The 21753-nt window shown below is 39.1% G+C and overlaps 2 protein-coding genes and 1 long non-coding RNA gene across 7 annotated transcripts in view; 2 read left to right on the top strand and 1 right to left on the bottom strand.

Moving 5' to 3' along the window:
- The window catches only part of LOC143174648 (uncharacterized), a 30829-nt gene extending 13320 nt beyond the window's left edge, over positions 1-17509 (bottom strand). Inside the window, exon 1 of the long non-coding RNA XR_012998864.1 lies at positions 17183-17509. This is a non-coding gene — a long non-coding RNA (uncharacterized LOC143174648). The remainder of the gene's footprint in view (positions 1-17182) is intronic.
- LOC116433372 (semaphorin-1A) overlaps positions 1-21753 on the top strand; it is a 635674-nt gene that overhangs the window by 604457 nt on the left and 9464 nt on the right. For 3 of the 5 annotated variants that reach the window (XM_076368702.1, XM_076368701.1, XM_031991368.2), the window contains 2 exons: positions 3768-3911; positions 6964-7280. The exons of 1 other annotated variant lie outside the window; for it this stretch is intronic. In XM_076368702.1, the coding sequence (XP_076224817.1) occupies positions 3768-3911; positions 6964-7280 (461 nt within the window). Of the gene's footprint in view, positions 1-3767; positions 3912-6963; positions 7281-21753 lie in introns of those variants that run through there. One more of the 5 variants, XM_076368703.1, reaches the window with a different exon arrangement.
- LOC116433374 (uncharacterized) lies at positions 7539-17021 on the top strand. Its single transcript, XM_076368706.1, has one exon. It carries the CDS (start codon positions 7539-7541, stop codon positions 8040-8042), a length of 504 nt encoding a protein of 167 aa, XP_076224821.1. The 3' UTR covers positions 8043-17021.

The following is a 21753-nucleotide window of genomic DNA, read 5'->3' as shown; positions in this document are numbered from 1 at the left end:
AGGTGTCAACGATCCAAAAGAAAAGAAAGACAAACCGACACAGGAGATGACGCACGTAACTGAATCCCGAAACGTTTGATCAGCAGCTTGCGCTAAAAGGACCGATAACCCGCGAAATCGCTGTGCGCGCAGAAGGCGTAAATGATTTGTCCAGAATTCGCCGGCGGACGCACGAACGCTTATCACTGGGACACATACAGTTTTCTTTCGAGCGTGGACGTGGCTCGATAAACCCGTGGCGGAATAATTTCAAACTGTGCAAAAGTTATTCCGGTGCGCGCCTTATCACGCGCAGGTTACCCGGCTAACAAGCATTAGTCGCACGGAAACGGTACGATGTACGGTTCTCCGATTTTTCTTCAGCTCGCTGCTGAGAGATCTCGACGAGCCTGGTCGTGTATTGAAATACTCCATCCCGGATAGGTAGCTACTTACTTCCTGCGAAACGGATAGCACACGGAACATACGAAAAGCGCTTCAAACACGGTGAATTATTAGGGCGCTGCATGCAGCAGGCCGTTTTTCTTACGCGTGCACTCGGTGCATCGCTTCTTTACGTAGTCGCTCGTAATTCTCTCGAGGATCTGTTATGATTTATATTTTCGAAATCGGAGAGAAGTAATTTTTTAGTTCGAGAAAACGAGGTATTAGACAGTTGTTCGTTGGGATGTTGAATGCAGTGGGGGTCACCGGTGACCCCCAACCAAATCGAATTACTGTAATTCACTAAATTAAACAATGATTGATTGAAAACGTGTTGATATTAGAAATAATGTAACCTGAGGCAGTAACGTTTAGCAAGATCACCGTGCAACAATGATAACGGAGTTCGATAAAATACTTTGATATTATTTACTTTTTATGTCTTTACATTTTACGTAGCAGAGATAGAGTTATAATATTAATTAAACAGTTTTAAGTCAAAGAAAAGTATCGAGTAACTAAAACTGTTTAATATTAGACTTTCTCATTATTCACTGTTAATGACTATTGAGAAACTGGATATTCATGTACTTATAACAAACTTAACTCAAGAAACATAATGAAATATATGTTGCATTCGAATGTATTAATACTTTTCATAAAAAATGAATTTTCCATTCGATGTAACACTTTGAAAATATGTTACAAAATTTGCTATTGCATGAACATCCGCAATCAAATAAGTACCATTCAATGAAACAGGTAACAATCAGGCTAAGAAATGGATACCAAAGATTTAAACTTTAACTAAGCCCTGAAATAGTTGCCTAGGTTTGCTTATCGGCCTGTAAAATCAGTAAAACCTCATTAAATATCGCTTCTGATGGTCTTTCTTCGTACGTTGGCCGTGACGGTTACTTGCAATTTGTTGCAAACCGTTTTGCCCTTTCACCGTCACCTATACTAACGCTCTTTGTACAGGGTGGGCCATCTGATGTTACTATCTCCATTTACGTCAGTTTTATTATTCGCAAAGGAAACTAAACGGAAGAAGAACTGTATGATCTGAAGAAAGACACAAAATGGAGCAGATAAAAGTTTTCTAGCTGGGGACACTTCGGAGATTTAAATACGACTTTTAACTTTTTAAGTTGCTGCATTCGTTTCTCTCGTGGCAAGATTAGAGTATAGCTTTTAAAAGTATGATTACCTTTGATTATTAAGTTAATGTTTATTAAAGCGTAATTAAAATCGATTGATAATAGTATAAATAATTCGTTATCGCCGGTTGACAGCTTATTAGTCATACTTTAGTAGTTATTCTAGAAAGAACAAAATTATTATCTGAAGTTACTATCAGCCTCTCATTAACGTTAACTTTATCTATAGATATTCACAGAAACTGTGGCATATTTAATGATTACAGCTATTAATCAACAACTCGAGCCAGATGATTAGTTAATTTAAATGAAATATCTATGTTTAAATAATTGAAGACTATTCAATCAATCCACAGCCCGTAATACTCATATTAATACGCAAAGCTGACATTGATAATAGAGTCATCCTATCTCCTCTCGCAAATACGTTCGTCCTACAATTAACTACCAAAGCTTGACCGTTAAATAGTTTAACCGAGCCGTAAGTGTAGTCATGACTTCCATCGACCAACGGTTATCAACCAGTGCCTTGTATACGTGATTACACTGTTATTGAGTTTGCTGTACGTAGAAATGCTCATTAACATTTCGTGCTTGATTAACTCCAGGAATCTTTCTTAATACTACAACTGAATCTTTTATTTTAGAACTAAAATAACGGTAGCTTCATTGGTCCCCAAGCAACCAAAGATTTAAAAATAAATTCTAAATTTCATCCAAATTCAGTAACGATAAGATAAACATCCAACTAAAATATCAATTCTAAAATTAATTTTAAATTGCTACGAAAAGAATAACTTATATTTCCATTTAAAGTGTCAAGTCTCCACTTAGGAAATCTTCATTGGATCCATCTCACGTCCCGCTTGAAACTACGTAACCGTACTTTAATCCATGTTTCTTTGCAGATAATAATATTGACATAAATCGCGATGTTAATGCCAGGTGATCCACCCTGTATACTCCGCCAATGATATCGCACTGCTAACGGCCTCTTCCTGCCCACTTTGCGTGTCTACGTATGTCTGTACGCGTGACATTTTACGCGGCACACCATTGAAGCCGAAGTATGCTGCTCCCTCGGTAGCACATGCCATTAGGATTACGAGATCCTTTCAGGCGGCTTTTTAATGACGGAGCTGAAACGGTTCTCTTTCATGCAGCTGAATTCCTCGTTTCCCTGTAACTAACCGATTCACCGGGTGCGATTACATTGACACATTCATGTCCACTAATTGTTAACGAAATTTATTGACGGGGTGTGTAACTTTTTGTTTCGCTTGGATTAACGACCGTAATATAATATCCCACAGGATTGGATTGGACAAAGTGAACCTTTTATTAGTCGTCTGTACACCGACATTCGAAATCATTCATTTCGCTGTACAGTATCAAATTCGCGGTTATCGTTTATATTGAAAGTTTATCGGACGTTTAATTACTTTATTTCGAATAGATTATTATTGGAAGCGAATCGATTTTTTAAAGAAATCAAATAAATGTCATGTATCTGTTTAATAAAAGAGTAAAATATTCTATAATAGTTCGATGAAACTTATGGAATTAATGTATATGCAACAATTATCAGTTTCATTTTTCTCTAGAATTCATTTTTATGATTACGCATTAAGCAAATTCAATTTTGTAAGGACCTTCAAGATAATCAAAAGAATCATTATTATAATATATATCTTTATAAATTTCTGTATCAGTGAATAAATTACTTCCATTTTACGGGCTTATTAACCGTAGTTGCTGATCCAGTAATTAACGTGTTAATTAGTGAAATCTAGCTTCACTTCGAAGTAATGATACGAATAAGGTTTAATCAGAGAATTTCTTAGTATTCCTTTTATACTCATAGTTCAAACGTTATCAGCTTCTAAAGGAGTATCAATAAATACAGATAATGTGAACACATCTACGATGGTTCACCATCCAACAATGATATAACTCATAAATCAGTTTCTCAGAAGTCTCGTCGAACGGATCGACGCACGACTTCCGAGAACACGTGTTTCTTTCAGTCTAATGCAAACCAGCGCGAAATCGGATCTCCTTCGAAAAATGGAAGCGTGTGCGATCATTATTTACGTTCGGAGCATCATTTGTCTTGCCTTTTTAACACGATATTTGTCCACCATCTGTGTCCCCCATCATCAAATTGGTGAAATGTTGCTTCAGAGATGGCGAAGCCCGTGCAACCAGCGGTTCCGCCCGAAATCGGTCGCGGCGAGCAGCCCGATGAACGGGACAATGAAATCGTCATCGAGCTGGATCGAGAAAATCAGTACGGTCGTACGCAGCCACGAGCTAACGAGCCTCAAGGTAATCATTTGCGCAATATCCAGGTGGTCCACCCACATCTCATAGAATGGATACCATTAATTTTTGTTTCTGTCTTTTTTTCCATCCTCTTTTTCATTAGCCCTGATATCATGATACACACCACGCACTCACTCACTCATTCACTCTTCGTTTCACACACATGTACTTACACACACCTATGCAATATAACGTGCACTAACTAGTAAACACATTCCCGTTTTTACCTCAAGGTTCGAGCTGGTTATATACGTTACAATCGCAACTCTCCGAGGATATTTGTTAACGTACTACGATCTGTGTCCTAACTCCACGCATTCTATGCTCATCTTGTTGTATGTAATTAGTCGCACTGTCATTCCCCGTGCACCCGACACCTAGTTCTGTTAAAAGGCCATTCAAGTACGTGAACAAGGACCCAAGAAACGTGTGCATATGGTTACGCGGATGGTTGGTCGTCTGATGATAGCAGTCGAACTATGGAATTGTATTTTTCGAGAGGATCGTGTTGATTTAATTTTGTAGGAACTATTTCTTTGTATGAATTTTTGTTAGTGACGCGTTTCGTCTGGATAACGATTGCTCGTTATTCGCTATGAATTATTCCAATTTATTTGGATAATTTGTTCGAATAACAGTGCAAATTATTTTGAACGAATTACGAGAGTGTTGAACATTGAACTGATTCAATGCGTTTCTTCGGTGTGACACTTTATTTACTTTAAATTTCTTCAGTGTGTGAATTGTAAGTAATTTATCGAAATGCAGATTTTCAGATTCAACGTTTCATGGAAAATAAAGCTGTAGATGGTAACATGAGAAGAACTATATGTGTGTATTAACGTAACACTTTGCAGTTACTATGAACAAATAATTATTCGAATAAATTCTTATTCAATTAATTATTTATTCATTAACACCAAATACAATTGTATTCGGATAAAATTTCATTTGTTATTTTTATTTCTCGTTTGTTATCCGAATAAATTGCCTCTGAATACTAATTTCCAATTGTTCTTTATGATCCTCCGCGAAGAGTAAATTTTCGTTGTTCGATTTCTTTACATCGAAGACCGTTGATCCAACGTGAAGCTCGGTACACGTTTGAATACAATGTTACTGAACAAGGTACCGAAACAAATTAGATGAAAATGACGATATTTGTGTAAAACAATTGTAGTTTAATATTGCAGGATACACGAATCAGGTATTTCTATAGACGAAAGTGTTTTATGGCTTCGAATTTATATAAATGCTATAAAATATTACTAGTTGTTTATTCAAGAGTAATTAGTAACATAATATATATATAAGTACAGGGTGAATTAGAAACCGTAGTACATATATATAATATGTGTGCACAGTTACAAATATAATAAATCTTTCGTTTATTATTCATGTTCTTATCCATTACAGTACAGAAACATATTGAAATGTAGTTCTTCAAGTTATAGCTTTACCGAATTAGATCACTTGTATCGTGCATTAAAACTTCTCTCAGTGATTTATAACCTTCGAGAATAATTATTAACCTCTATAGACATTTACTACGTCGTTTATGTGAATTGTTAAATATCTGAAGTCTCAACTTATTTATCAATACGCGTTGTCGTTTAGCTCTCAATAGAAAACGATTAGAAGTGACATTTATCATAATTTCACAATAAATAAATGTGCTGACGTAATTTTTGACGTACCCTGTATATTTATTTTGTCGTTTTAACATGTAAGTAACATATAATATAAAAGCAACAATAAAATGAGGAAATAATAACTGACGGAAAAATATTATTAACGCGATACATAATTCGCAGTCCAAGTAGATGTATGTAAATTTTTCAATTTTCATGTTCCCCATCGTTACACGGCTCAAACAAATTCAACTGAATTTGTTAGCTAATTTTGCTTGCCTTTGTTAGAAACCCCTGAAGTGTTCCTGGGTAGTTTGCAACAGCATACAAACAGTTGCGGTACCATGTTGCGTAACAATGTTTCCAAGTACGTATTAAGCTTGACGGTGAATGCGAACGAAGTTTAAGAAGGAATAAATGAGTAAAATCGAGTGAGACCAAATTGCAGTTCAGCGATTTTAATATGGACACTTACACAACAACAAAGGAAAGCACAAAAAAGTACGGTTAGAACAAAGTTTCAATAAACGCATGAATATGCATTGGCCCTTCGCCGGTGATCAAGTGATTTGCATTTATGACAAAGTAAATAAAGTCTCTAATTGCGCGGGATTAAATCGATGAGCACGGAAAAAAAAACAGTCCTCGGCGAGATTGACTTCTCGATCACCAGTGTCTATCGAAGAATAATAAAGATAGAATTATTGATAAGCAACAGAGGCACAATTCGTCGGAAGTCTCTCAGGTTACACTACCATTTTTCACACCTGACAATTTGCGTTCCTTATTTTAAGTTTCTTACAGAGCTGGGTAAAATAGAATAAAGATATTTCAAATGCTATTTAGAACATGAAGAGAAAGTGAAATTCCGATAAGTAAGATATTTGTTTTTGAATAACACCATTAAACACAAAGTTTAATCTTTAATACCTATTGATTGACGATTGCAAAGGTTCTAGTTTCAGATACGAATCCTAAATTATTCTCTCGCCCTAAGTTTTCTAAGAATTTAATTTTGAAAAAATATCGCGATTCAAACTTTTCAAAGTTGAAAATTAGATATTTTCTCAAAATTAAATATCTAAAAGACAGAGGGTGAAACAGAAAAACGATTCTTAACTTCCTGCCGAACATACACAAATTAGCAAGAATCACTTATGAATTACCAGAATTCATCTTATTTTTCCTATAATTCTCTTCTCTCAGTGACTTCTCCAGTATTACCCATTAACACGAGACAAAACTAGCCAAAACCGTCTTACTAACAAACTAAAACTCTAAACTACTTGAGTGCTGCTAATCTCCGAAAGCGCCCCTATTTTACCCAGCACTGTAATCTTGCTACCAGTAGAACCTCCAATCCGCAAGAAGCAATAAGTCGTCGTACCGTGTCCTCCCGGGTGCTAATTCTCTCTTTATTGCAGACGTAATCGTGACGCCAGTGGTGTACTCCGCCCAAACACTGACCGGCGCCCTGATAGGGACCTGCTTTTTCTCCCTGGTGGCCGGGTTCGCGTCCGGGTTCTGGTTCTCGCAGAGGCTGCGCGGTGCTCCGTATCCAGAGCCCTCGGAGCAGCGACAGCAACTGAACCGGCTGACCGAGAGCTCGGAGTCGCCCGGCTTCAACAACAAGTCGATAAACCTGGTGCTGAACGTGCCGCCGAAGAACCCGAACGGGAAGAACGCGAACTCCTCGGCGGAGAACAAGCCGGTGCAGAAGGTGAAGAAGACGTACATATGATACAGAAGACGACACAGGGCCGTCTGAGGCTTGCCGCAGGACCCGACGGGTTCCGGCTCATCATCCTTCTCCTCTTCCTCCGATCTCGCGGAATCGGACGGTCGCAACGACGACGACGACGACGACGACGAGGACGACGAGAACGACGACGCCACCGCGGTCATCGAGAACGACGCCGCGGGGGATCACCCGGCGAGGATCGACGACCCGTCGATCGGTGAGGACGCATACGAGACCGTGGCCAGCGATCAGAGATCCATGGAGTATCTTGGCTTCGCCAGGGAGATCGCTTACGATTCCCGGATGGCGATTGACCAGAGGAGGCGGTACGACGAGTACCACGGTTGCGAGTACACCGAGACCGCGTTAACGGAGCCTGCCAACGAAATCCATGACTGCAGCAGCAGCAGCGCGAACAGCCTCGACGATCTGTGCCGCGGACACCGGCGGATGCTCGCCGATTACAACCAAGCCGAGACCTCCAGTGCCCGTGATCATTACATGGTGCCCACCCGAGATCCTCGCGAGCTGAACGAGAGGATCCTCTCGTTGTTCAATCCTCAATTCCTGCCGAACTTCAACGACATGATCATGTACGTGGCGAGCCAGTGCGATGCCAGGCGAACCCCGCCGCCTAGGTCGCGGTCCATGGCTGAGGGTGATGACAGGTTCTTCAGGAGCTCTAGCTACCGGAAGAAGCGCGTTGGTGCTGGTTCGATGTTTTTCCGGCGCGGGTTGACGTATGAGGCGGCGCACAAGTGACATCGGGTGTTCTCTCTAGGACACGCAGGAAGGATCCACGGCTGGGCTGACGATGAGGCGAAACACGAGACACCTTGAGAAGATTGGGAAACGTTAGGGAAGAGATCACAGGGAGGGTCTCGGCGCGGTTGCCAGCGGCTTTCGAAGGGAATTTTGATTCGCAAATTCTCCGCATTCCTGTTAGAATTGTCCGTTCGAAGTCGCTAAGCGATCGCCGAGATTTTTCCGTTCAAGAAGCATTACAAACGGGGGGGTGGGGAGGGACAAAGGACTCGCTGGTAAAGACCAAAACGATCGCATTCTCAACGTGTCGTCGCCGGGAAACACACGTGCGACGTTCAACGGACGCACGCTCGCCGGTTACGCTTTCGTCGTGGTTTATCGTGGAGGACACGCAACGGCCGCCGCTGCCGCCGCCGCCGCGTGCTTCCGGTGTCGCGTGTCGCGTCGTCGGTGACGAACTGACTGTCGCGAGCAGAGACACACACATACACAAACACACACGCGAACGTTCGAATTATTTTTTTAATGTGCTCTTCAGCGACGACGGCGCTGATTACGATGATCATGATGACGACGACGACGATGAAGATGATGCTGCCGACGATGAAGACGATGATGATGCTGAACTCTCCGATGGATCGTCGCGCGGAACGTCGCGTGGCGAACGCTCGAGGACGAATTTGATTCTTTTTCTTTTTTTTTCTAATCGGACCGGGCATATTCGATCGATTTTTCTCGAGTTCTTCCTATTCCGTTTCTCACCAGTACGGCAATGTAGATGGGGGAGGGGTGGAGGGGGTGGAGGGAAAACCCGAAGAGGCAACGCGTATAAGCGACAACGATGGGACAGAGGATCGACTCGTAGCTGTGTATTGTGATACGATCATCGAGGAAGGAGACTGTGTTCGTAGCAGTGGCCTGCGCTTAGGTGCTCTTAGGACCGCGGTGATTCAAGGACGAACGGGGAAAGCGTCTTGGCTTGAAGCTCCGTTTCTCGGATTGCGTTTCGTGCGGTTTCCGGCCGGATCGACGATACATGAGTTCGATGAAAATTCTTCGTAAACCACACCATTCACTTTTAGCCGCTTCTGTGCTGAATAATTTATTTCCTACGGTCTACCTCAGCGCAGGAAATGTTTTGAAAAAACAATTTTATTCGTTTTACAGAATTTTGGCAAGCATTCTATGAATATAATAATTTTTATCTTTTAAATTGAGATTCTGGAATTCTGTCGCAAAAATGAAGAAATTTTTTTATTGATGATGCTTCAGTACCTACAGATATCGATGGGCGTACATACGCGCTCGTAGCATTGAAAGGGTTAAGGTAACTCAAAGTGAATTTGATTATGCTTGAATTAATTTTTTTACATAGTAAATATATTTTATCATTACGCAGCATTCGAATCAATTTAATGCGTACATTAAAATCAGTCACAACACTGAAATTTTATTTGTATTGAATATAGTAGTATTATCTCTTAACACTTTATCTAACGAATGGTTATTAATCGGTTTACCAGTCACTTATGATCTTATCGAAAAGTAGTTTAATCGTTTCTTCTAAAAAATAGTTAGCAAAGAAGTGATTAAATTATATTACTCAACATGATTTGATAATCCAGTACCGTGATTCCTATTGCTATGGAAAGTTTGTTTAAGAAATCCTTGGACATTGATTATTAACTTCGATCAACACAACTGCGCTTCGATCTAATACTGAAAAATTTTGCAATAAAGCACCATTTAATTGCAGTAAGTCACTGGATAATATACAATGTTAGGAAGAACATATTTAATTCTAAGATTCATATATTTTGTAAATTAAAAGTACATCGGTGTAGGATCAAAAATGGCTCCGACACAGGCTTTCTAAGGCCGTACTCCGAGGGTACCACACGATGAGCCTAGCACGTCATTGTAGCGTAAGGGGTTAATCTTGAAAGAACCGTTCAGTAACTACTAGGAGGTAACGTGTTAAGATTTATGGCGGTCTCTGAAACTCCAGGTTGGCAGTTAAAGGTTAATTATGCGACCCACTTACTCATTTCATTCGCCAGCGAAGATCGGCCGTCAAGAAAAGACGGATTACCGTAGAAGAACAATTCGAGAAACGTCAGCACGCGATAAGGGACGCTTCGAGCGTTCGAAAGCGAGACGAGGCGTGCCTTCCGTATATTAATTGTTGGCAAATATCTGATCTATAAACAGGAACGGGGGAGATGTGCGGCCGGTATAGATTCGGGCAAGTGCCTCATTTAATGCGTGTTTCGTTTAAGATATTCGATTAGGAATGGAACGATGCTATGCGGCGAGTGATACGGAGAGAGAGAAACAGAAAAAGAGAGATAAAGAGAGAGCGAAAGAAAGGAAGATAGAAAAGGCAAGAAACTAAAAAAAGGTAGAATGCGTGAGAGAATGTGTGCGTGCGTGAGAGAGAGATTAATGTAAGACTTATGCCGAGTATTGTTTGTGCACTTATTGCCGTGCTGTGAGTATTGGTAAATAGCAAGAGAGAATTGCGGTGCCGAAGCACGTACGGTTAATTGTATTGTAATGAACCGTTATCGCGTTACGGTGTCCTCGAGGAGTATGTATTTTTGGCTGGGACGTGTTGAATCGATATAATACCTGTTTGCCGGTCGTCACGACCGTGGTGTAGAGGTTTTCTAATATGTAAATGAACGTTGCGTGGCAAATGAGTCGCTCGACTGCTATTATCAATGATTGTTCGAATAGAAACAAAAATGAAAAGGGAATAAATCCAAATTTAGCGTACGAAGCGAAATCAAGGCTAGAATAGAGGGTCTCAAAATTTGTTCAAGTTTTAATTATTGAAGCAAAGATAACATATGTATGTGTATATACATATATACTTGTTGAATGTATTATTTGCTGCAAGTATTCCGCGTGTGTGCGTATATACATATACATATGTTATATAGATATATTATATATGTATAGTTAAATTTGATTATTTTCAACGCTGCAGAAGCGTAACGCGCTCTAATAGAAACTCTCCCGGCCGACGGAAATATATTGCAAAGACCGGAGAGATTGATTACGTTCGCGAGTTTAATTAATCTCGGGGCACGGGCGTCCCGCGCGCGCGACAAAGTCTTGATAAATGCATTCACGCGATTCATTTCACGGTTATTCCTTTAAAGCTCGTACCGTATGTTAGCCGACACCGTAGCGAGAACTTGCTAGCGCGGGGAAAGGTAGTCGCCTCGAGAAGTATTCTCCGAAGAAGATTGGCTCGTGCGCGACGAATAGGAGGGTCTTAGCGCGTTCGGCTTTGACAATGGCGTAAATCGGTCTTACTAGCGTATAATAGCGACCGCCGGTCGTGTTTCCTTTTCAGCTTAACCGCGGATAGAGTGCCTGCGAGAAATAGCGGCCGACGTTTGTCCTAGATATTACTCGGAGATGAGAGACTGGCCGAGTAACAATCATTCAAAACTGCACAGGTGCAAGAGAAATCTTCTACTCGCGATGCATGATTAACACATTGCACGTGGACGTCAGTATCCACGCTTATGAACGCGTAGCAGTCAGATATGGTTATTGCATACCCTAAATCCAAACCAAACTCAGAGTACTGAGCTTACATTCAATGTTTATTTTACTCCGGACTGCGTTTACTTCTGCCGATAGCAAAGTGTTAAGTAACTACTGCGATAGTAACACTTTTGTTACGTTTCGTTGTTGTCATTGGCTGAATAGCATGACAAGCGTGAACAAAACAAAATTCTATGAAAACGTAATGATGAAGAATGACATTGGCTTAAAGTTCTATATTCGTGGTTTCGTATGTTTATGGAATATTTAATGATCATCTCAACACCTCACGGATATGGAGACTCTACTCTATGTATTACTAGTCTTCTTTAATATTCCTCTTGCCTCTGAGCCATTTTAGATTGTTGGTAGTCGGTCAACTTCTCATCTCCATGTAGTACCGGGGATCGCGGAAAAAGAACAATGGCGGAAACCTGGGGTCCTATATGAATGTGACGCTGGTTATCAGTCGATTCGATATTCCGGCATTTGATTAATTATGCACCGTGTTATCCAAATTGTTTGGGCATTGATCTTTCGCCAACCTATTTCTCTGATCCCGCTGGTAGGAACAGTATGCATACACGGACACACGGGTGATGCAATATTCAATTGCTTTCGCTAAGGAGAATCAGCGCTAAATTCAGCCACGTGTTCGGAAAGTCGGAGTTCGGTTGATGACGTTATGTTTAGACTGTAGACTTTATGCGCGTGTATTTATGGCACGTGTATAGGGCGTTGATCGAACAAAGACGTGGTAAAAGTTGTTAATGCTTCTTTTGTCCTGGAGAAGTTAGCTTGTTGGTCAAGTCAATTTGCTCTTGATTCTGGGTTTTACGAAATAATGGTCCATTCATAAAACTAGTCCTCGAGAGGATTAATAGAAAGTTCGGCAGGATAAGGAAATTTATTTTCGATTTTAATGTCTGTACATTAATTTACGAATGTTTAGTAATGGTTGTTTATACATGAATTTTATACATTTATAAAAGTGGTGTATGAAATGAATAGTTTGCATCAATATCCGCAATCTAGTAACATTACTTGCTATTTAGTACCTAAGTAAGTACCTAAGTAAGTCAGAAGTATTACGCAATAATACTCATTCATAGTTTATTCAAATTAATTTCGTTTTATTAATGTAATCACTAGATTGCGGGTTTCATGCATTCATACCATTTCATGTTTTCTTGGAATAACAAGTTTCATGAAGTTGAAGAGGATATAAGACAAATAATCTCATTCGGAAACTTTAGATCTTGATGGACTAAGGAAACATCTCTTCGACTCCAAATTCTATAAATCAGTCAACGAAGACCTATCTCTGCACAAACATCGGAAGTCTAATAACAATTCAATGATTTCCAATGTAAACTACAAAAATGATTCGCGTGTTCTAATACAAATTCTCAATATTTACAAGAAAATATTCGCACAACCATATTCATACCAGGTTTCAACTATATCAGTGTGATCAGAGAAACATAGCAATAGCGGCTGACCAAACAATTCAACACGCGCGCCAAAAAGAAAAGAACAATATGTTAATAGAATTACCTTCGATCTAAAAGAAAAATCTAAAATTGTTAAATCGTTAACGAAATGTTCACTACTCTAATATGCGTCGTTTGTTGATCTCTTTTCAACAATCCCTGGCGTCGTCGCGGGCAAACGTATCCGGTCGCTCGTAAACCAACACTGCCGCGCCAATTCTAACATGCTTCGAGCGAAGAACGGTAAGACAAATCTTAAAAATAAAACCCGTCGATTTCCTCTGATTGTCATTGAGCGACCCGAGAAAATGGGAAGAGAAGGCGACGCGAAGTCGAGATCGGAACCGAGACGAGAAAAATGGTTCGACAGAAAAATGAAGGCGACGCGCGTTCGTAGCGGCCATTTTGTGGAGACACAGTCTAGGGGAAAAGGAAAAAAGGACAGAGAAATAAATCTGCGTGCTGGAAGAAAAAAAAGAGTCGTGTAAATAGGTAGAAACTGTTTTTTATCGTTGAAAGGGGTAAAAAAAGGAGACTAAAAGAGGAAAACCATTTAAATCGAGAAATCGAGAAATTCATTCGTTACACTACTCGTCACGCGGACAGCAGTGGTACGCATTTAATGTTTATATATATATATACACATACGTACATATGTATATTGTATTCTTATTATTGCATATACATATATACATGACTCGCATATATACAAACACTATACACTAAAAAAAAGACACGTACACACATTATATGTATATATATATATAGATATATACATATATATTTTTTTTTGTAATCCGCGTAAATGATTATACTCCGCGAGAGAACGCGTTAAATAAGAGCGAGGCAGCTAATTACACTTTTTTCGACGGTCTTTGTGAAAGCCCGACGTCATTTTGAATCACGTCATAAAACATAATGATAACAAACGAAGAAAAATTTCGCCGACCGCCCGGTCTCATTGTGCTCCCGACACTGACAGCAGAACTGTCGGGTACTCGGCAAATATTTTACAAATACTGATGTTTATATTATGCGAATAAAAAGAGAAAGAGAGAGAGAGAAAGAGAGCGAGCGAGAGAGAGAGAGAGAGAGAGAGAGAGAGAGAGAGAGAGAGAGAGAGAGAGAGAGAGAGAGAGAGAGAGAGAGAGAGAGAGAGAGAGAGAGAGAGAGAGAGAGAGAGAGAAAGAGAGCGAGAGAGAGAGTGAGTGAGAGAGAAAAATAGCGAGCGAATGAAAAAAAGCGCGAGTGAGAGAAAAGATGCATCCAACTTAGGTACCTTTTGTCGCGAGATGAGAAAATTATATTATAAATACAAACATATACATATATGTATATACGTATACACATATACAGATATGTATATACATATACATGCATAAATATTATCGACAAATTGTTATATGCTATATACAATGATTTCTAAATTAGTGGAAACCGAGAGGACGCGTATGGATGTACATGTATGTATACAGAATTGCGTTTCGCTAGGGAATAACCGTAATTAAGTAACAGATAGGGACAATGTACATAAAATGCTCCGTTTAAAACTGACTTCGTCGACGCGATTTGTGGTCCGGAGGTGGAAAACGCGGAGCGTGGGGGTGGATCGGTGACGATTTCACGTTTCCTTTTTCACTCGATCGGGAACACCTGCACGCCACCACTACGAGCACGCGGGTTTTATCGTTCATAGTACATATTCAGTTTTAAATCGAGACGCTTTAAGGTTTAAGGTTTTCTTCTTCGCAAAGCAGGATCGGGATTCATTCGATGGAACCGCGGCGAATCGTGCGTGACGCGGACAGAAGTTCCAATCCTTGTAAGGATGCGCGCGACGAACACCGCCGCGGAATTGTCAGCGAAAGTTCGACAGCCGGTTCGATGAATATCCGATAGTCCCCGACGATTCGACGTATATTCGGGAATTGAGTGTCCACGGGAGAGAGAAAGTTTCCAGTGGTTTGGGGAAATATTTTATGGAAGACGAACGATACTTTCGAGTTTGATTCGGCTGTAACATTTCTATCGTGACTGGTTTGACCGTTTGAGTGTGGAGTTGCTTCAGCAGTACGAATAATGTTTATCAGTATAATTTTTGCAAGACACTTGTACTGAGTAATGGGAAATGTTTGCTGTTATAACATTACGATGTTATAAGTAGCGACACTTGTTTATAACAAGTCTGTATGTATATAAAGTTATATACTCTGCATTTCTGACACGTAAACTGTTTGGAAACTGTTCCACACTCAACGCTTAAGGTTTCGAGTCTTTTATATTTCTATCGAGGGATGACCTGATGAAATGAAACGCCTTAGAGACGAAGACGTTACTCTTCTTCCCCAAACACCGTAATCAATTATTTAAATTTCATCAGGGATGTTTTGATAAATGAAAAGGGAAAATGGTTTGTGAAATGAGGTCCCTTCTTAATTACTCGTGGTTACGTTCTCCGCGTGATCGCCTGTATCGATAATTTTCTAGGATTTCTTTCGGAGAGATATTAATAGTTTGTCTTTGTAACAAAGTTACGATCTATGCTTAATATCTTCACGTTTCATTATCTTGATTATTAATATTCATTACTTTTTGTTACGTTTTGAGTTTAATCTTTATCGTTATCTTCTCAATTATAACTTATAAACATTTCAAATTACAATAAATATGACAACTGACCTCATTTTCATGAATCATCGTATGACCTCTATTTCATTCTACAATCGAAACAATATAATACTTTTCTCTGACAACTAAGCCAGTTTACTATATCACGAAATTAATATATGTTAAGCAAAATCTAATAAAAATTTATAGTATTAATGGTAATAATAATTGATTCCAATTAATTCGCAAATAAATGTTCATAATATGAAGCATTAAAGCTTGATAGATAAATTTATATATAAATATACTTCAAATGATTGCACCATTTACATTATATACTACATTAATTTTGTACAATTACTCCTTTCAATTCATTTTAAACTCTCATATCAGTTATTTCCTGTACTATCTTACCATTTCAACACAACAGTTCTTTTCTATACAATAACACATACAGTACAGTTCAACGGTGTCACGTAATACATTAAAATATTTTATTCCGAAGCAAACAATTCGAATTCCAAGTCTTCCACAATTTATTCCCCATTCCAAGTTAGGCACTCAAACAGGGGAGGGCCATCAAAATTCCAGCACGGTTCCGAAAAATCACCGAAACATTCTAGCAGCCGTAACCGCTCGGCCTTCCGCGATCGCCACGAACCGCCGCAAATCTTTTTTTATTGCAAACTCGTGACGTGGGGCCGGGGAATCGATCGTAACCGGCGGGAAACTTTCACGGAATTCCACGATGTGCCGCGTAACGGCCGCAGTATTCAAACGATCCGAATAAATTGTAAGTATTCGAGTTATTCCGGCCGCGGTGCGGTTCCGCCGGAAGTCCCAGCGACCGATCGGCCGCCATTTAGATTTGAAAGTCGAATTCGCGTGGCCGCGGAACGCTCGCGCGCGTCCAGAGGGAACGATCGCGTCTCGCGTTATAGCGATAGAACTATAAACGTAATAACGATCGCATTAATTAGGCGAAGTAAATGCAACATTCCAGTGAACGCCGGGACCGACGCGACGATTGATCGGCGCGTTTTCCCCGTGCACGCGTTCCCGATGCCCGACAACGCTCGTCCCGCTAACGAGAAACGGAAACAACCAACGGGGCCGCCTCTCCGCCGTCGGCGACGTGAAACGAGAGGGAAACGGGATCCGAGCGTCACAACACACAACATTGTAACCGATTAATTCCGATAAATTGTAATCGACACCGCTAGTTGTAAAACCGTACAAGTCCTGTAAGCTCTTTTAACTAGGATTCTTAATTGTATCCCCTCTGTAAGACTCTGAATTCTTTTCGTTCTTTTTACCATGTTTTCTCATTCTTCTTCTCCCCCTACCTGTTTTCCGTTTTTTTTTTGTTTGTCATTTCGAATTTGATAAGTATCGTATCCCTATTTTTTTTTTTCTCCGAACGTTATGTAACGATTTGCTAATGAATTTGAATAAACGTGATGAACAATGACTCACCGAGTCAAGGATCTTTTGTTTTCCTCGCATCCCTTCGAGCTTCTTTTTTGAATTGAATCTTTTGTGTGATTCTCACGAGGTATTTACGCGGTTCTCGCGAGGTGGATTGTCGTTGTTGGGCGGACTTGTGCCGTTTTACGACTGTCAGATTGTTGAGTCGATGAAATATTGCAGATGATAATAATTGTTCGGTGATCAACGTGATCGACCGCTAATGGCGGGTACTTTGTGTTACTGTTAACTGTATCAATTGCGGCAGTCAATCGCTCGAGTCCTTCACTTTTTACTGCCATTGAATGTCTGTCGCTTTATTGTCGGTGAGGTGGTTGTTCGAGGCTGTTATTAGCGATAACAATTATCCGAGCGATTTCGTAACAATTTGCTAGAGAGTTATCATTCGTGGATACTCGAGAGCAGAGAACTAAAAAAAAAAGAGCTCTCCCCATATTCCATATCGGAGAACGTGACCGCAATCCGACACGTACGTACTATTTCTGTGAACGTTTAACAAATAATTAACACTTGTTGACATTACACGTCATACGTGTGTAGACTTTGATTCTTGCGATACGGCCAGGAAGAATGGTGTTCGATAAGCGAGCCATCTGTGCAAGGAATGGCTCCGTCAACTATTATCAATAGTTCGAGCACGCTTTGAATTAATCGAACGTTGCACGTCGGATCAGCTGTGGGGAATTAATCAGTTCTATGTGTGACGTTCGAACCGTTTCTCCTTGTTTCTCGTTGCCGCCGAGATAATTATTCGAACAATCGTGTTAACCCCTTGGCCTGTGATTTATTTCTTAACTATGATCGACACGACTACTTTATCGTTACTCGTTTGTTAAAAAAGAAAAAATGTTAATACTTATTGTATGGCAACGTTTGCTTCAAAGATTAACGATTAATAATAAAAAAGTAATATTTAATTCATATTAAAGCGAAAACAATTTACAGTTAGATTTGCCAAATTCAGTTGAACATTTTCGTTACAAGGCTAACACGATATTGCAGGTCAAGGGGTTAAAAGAATTTTTACGTAATTCTTTTTCAGAACGAAACACATCATTAGTCTTATTTTACTCGAATAGAATGAAAATAATCGCTTTTGGAAGTTTTTTGAAAATTCAATGAAAGACACATTTTAAGATGTTAAATTTTATCGAAAGAAAATTTTGATGAGAAAATTCCTTCAGCTCGAGTTTTTAACACATTGCGTGCCGTGTCATTCTTTTTTGATTGACAGCAGAATTTCCTTCGAGTCCACGATATTCATCTGTGTGGCAGATACAGTAAGTTGACATTAATTTATTAATTATGACAGTGATACTGAATGCATATGAAAATTGTTTATATACGTAATGGAAAAAATTTGGTTCCATTATAAGTTACTCCTTTAGATCGATGGAAACTAAAAATAAAAATTTCATCAAAAGTTTCTTCATTTGAAATGATTTGGATAAAATTTGTTGACATTTAAGTTAGTAGTATATTTTGAATTTCTAAATTTATTTTCCTTTTGCATTTGTATTTTATTTCTTTAAACGGATCAGGAAATGATAGTTAGGATTTCGTAAATATTATAATTTTTAATTATCTTGTTTTTATAATAATACACATTGAAGTAGCACAACTTCTTCGTCAAATAGAAGGAAACGCTGTTTTTGAAGGGTTACTTCATACAAATGTGAATACATACTAATAAAATTCTTCAAGAAGATCAATTTGTATATCAAGACACGATTTAAAAAGACTTAGCCACAATCGTAATATTTACGAAGTCTTCTTGGCACGCAATGTGTTCATTAGTGCATACTGAACTTAACGATAAGACAAATGAATGCAACAAGATATTGATACATGGAACTTAAAATTTAATTCAATTGCTTTCTAGAGAAACTTAAAAATTATTGTGATGCACATTTTTAAAATAAAGGTGATCGCTATTTCATCATTTAGACAATACACGAGAGTTATATGAAAATTTACCAACAAAGGTATATAGAAACTAAAGTAGAAAATAATTTCAAGTGTATCGAAATTTTCAAGGTTCTCAGTACCGCGTAACTTCGGCTACAATATTAAACGAAATGGCACAAGCAGAAACGATCGATTCATTTCAAACACCTGGCAAAATATAGCCTAATGTTCAATAATATGTGATTTAATAATATATAATTATTATCGTTCAATAACATCGGTTTCCGAAAATATAGGCATCAGTGGAACGGTAAATTGTATGTAAGTAAGTGCTATACGCGGCGGAATGACGGATGTTAGTCCAGGTGCGCATATTTGCTGTGCCAATGCAATGCGTTTTCTGTACATAGTAACGTAGCCCTAATTAATATTGGTTAGATAGTAGCAATGGGATCGTATCGACATAGGTGACGACATAAACCAGTAGAATTAATCGATAAAAAAGCACACGAAGCGAGCGAGATACGACCGTTTTTCCCGTGACGCAACATAAAAATCGTTCGCCGTGAGTCTCACCGCCATTGTGATTTTCATTCGAACGTTGACCGATGACAGGGCTCGGCAACAATGTGTTGACGTTATTCGTACAAAAATAGCGTGACAGGAAGCGAAAAAATATCCTGTCCAATTTCGTTAAGTACAATTTCCGTTTTTCCGAGTGTAAAATTAGGTTATTGGACAGCTTGAACCGAAAGTCAAATCGATCGTTTTCTCTCGATCGACTAGGAAAAGAACTCGGTGTTCAGCGTTGCGTCACGAATAATTGAAACGATTGAAAATTTCTTAGAACGCGACAGTTGACACGCGAATGAATTGTCGATGACTACATTGTACCCATGACAGCGACCTACCTTTAATCCTTTATTTGATAGACGGTGTACCTTGTTTTAGCAGTGTTTTCGTTGAGAATTTTGCGAGGTTGCTTGCTAGACGCAGTATTGTATAGTAAGATAGGCGGCCCAGAGAAGTATTAACACTTTCTGTGCGCGTGTCACCACGAGGTGAGAAGCGTCAAATAAAGGATTAACTCGTAGTTTGTATGTGCGAGAACTGCACGCACGTGAAACGGCATACGGAGTTCCAACTTGTACAATAATACTCATATTTCGGGAGATTCATAATGGTAACAGTTGAACCTTTTTCTTTTTCATTTATATATACATATACATATAGATACAATATAAATATACATATATATGTATAAATATATAAGAGAAAAGGGATAGTATCTAATCGGCTCCATACTGCGAATAGTATTATTTACAATATAATTACGCTACTAATTTCACTAGTTTCGTTTGAATAATTTTTATCCCATGGTTTACGAGATGTATTGCCTTCTCACCGATGCGCTGGCCGATTGATGTGTCCGCGTAATCATGGCGACCAACAGCTGAGCGTTCTTTTTTACTCTAAGTTATATAGGTACATACACGAGACTTTTACGATATAAGTAATGAAATTAGGCGTTAGAGGTATCATTGGTACTGGTACATTAAGAGAATCACGAACTCCAAAGTCATAAAAGATCTTAAGAGGATCCACGATTTTTGGTTTCTTTTTTTTTCGTCTTAACCCTTTGTGAATGAGTGCCGTTGCAGTGGCGTCTTCGAACTTCGGTGTCTAAAAGCGAACGCTGCAAATGAATAATTTAATACTGGACCTACTAAATGAGTTGCAATGATCCATTTTCTTCTTTTATAATTAGTGAGAAGATAAAGATCATTTTATGAGAAAGTATTCAGTACATTGATTCAGCAAATAGTAAACTAAAAATATAAATCGATCGCTATCACAATAAATGCAGTTATATCATTTTTATAAGAAGATTACAGTAGCTATGAATTGAAATAATAAAAACTATAATAGTTCAAGTATTACTTATTCAAACAACGAGGTTTTGATACGTGACTTTTTTCTCTTTTAATGTATAACACTTCGATGAATAATTCAGTCCTTTGTATGAAAGGTTTTCAGAAGTTCCAAGTATTCTCATTCGCAAAGGGTTGGGTGTACTTACCTGTCAGCGTCTTCTTTCTTTCTGTTCGTTTCTCCTTTTCCGTTTCGCGATCGAACAGCTGCGAAACGAGACGAAGTTCACGGGAAACTGCCAGCACACAGGCAATAAATCGTTTTACCATTTATACATTTTACAACGACGAATATTTCGTATCCCGCCATAGCAGACGAGAGATTTTGATCGTCTGCGACTATTTTATCTCGACGCAGAAGGAAAGAAAAAAAACAAGAAGAAAACGGGTTACAGACACAATTAGTTTCACCCAGAAGTGGCTAGAACCTAAAATCGTCTTACACTTCGCACAAGACTGAGGAGCTTGTATATAATATATATTTAACGCAGTACATACATTTGATATGAAAGGTTTATCGATTCAGTTTATCGAACAAGGAAAAAAAACTAATTGTACCGCAGCATTAAAGAGATGAATCGTAATTTGTATATACGAATTAAGGTCCTACCGCGATATACATACATGCATATATACATAAATAAATACGAAACATAAAATACATACATACACGCATATATGTTACTACCGTTGTCACGGCATCTCCGTGTTCACGCGGAG

This window comes from Nomia melanderi, chromosome 6, assembly GCF_051020985.1.
Source record: "Nomia melanderi isolate GNS246 chromosome 6, iyNomMela1, whole genome shotgun sequence".
NCBI classification, from domain to species: domain Eukaryota; kingdom Metazoa; phylum Arthropoda; class Insecta; order Hymenoptera; family Halictidae; genus Nomia; species Nomia melanderi.
This window is presented reverse-complemented; position numbering and strand designations above follow the sequence as displayed.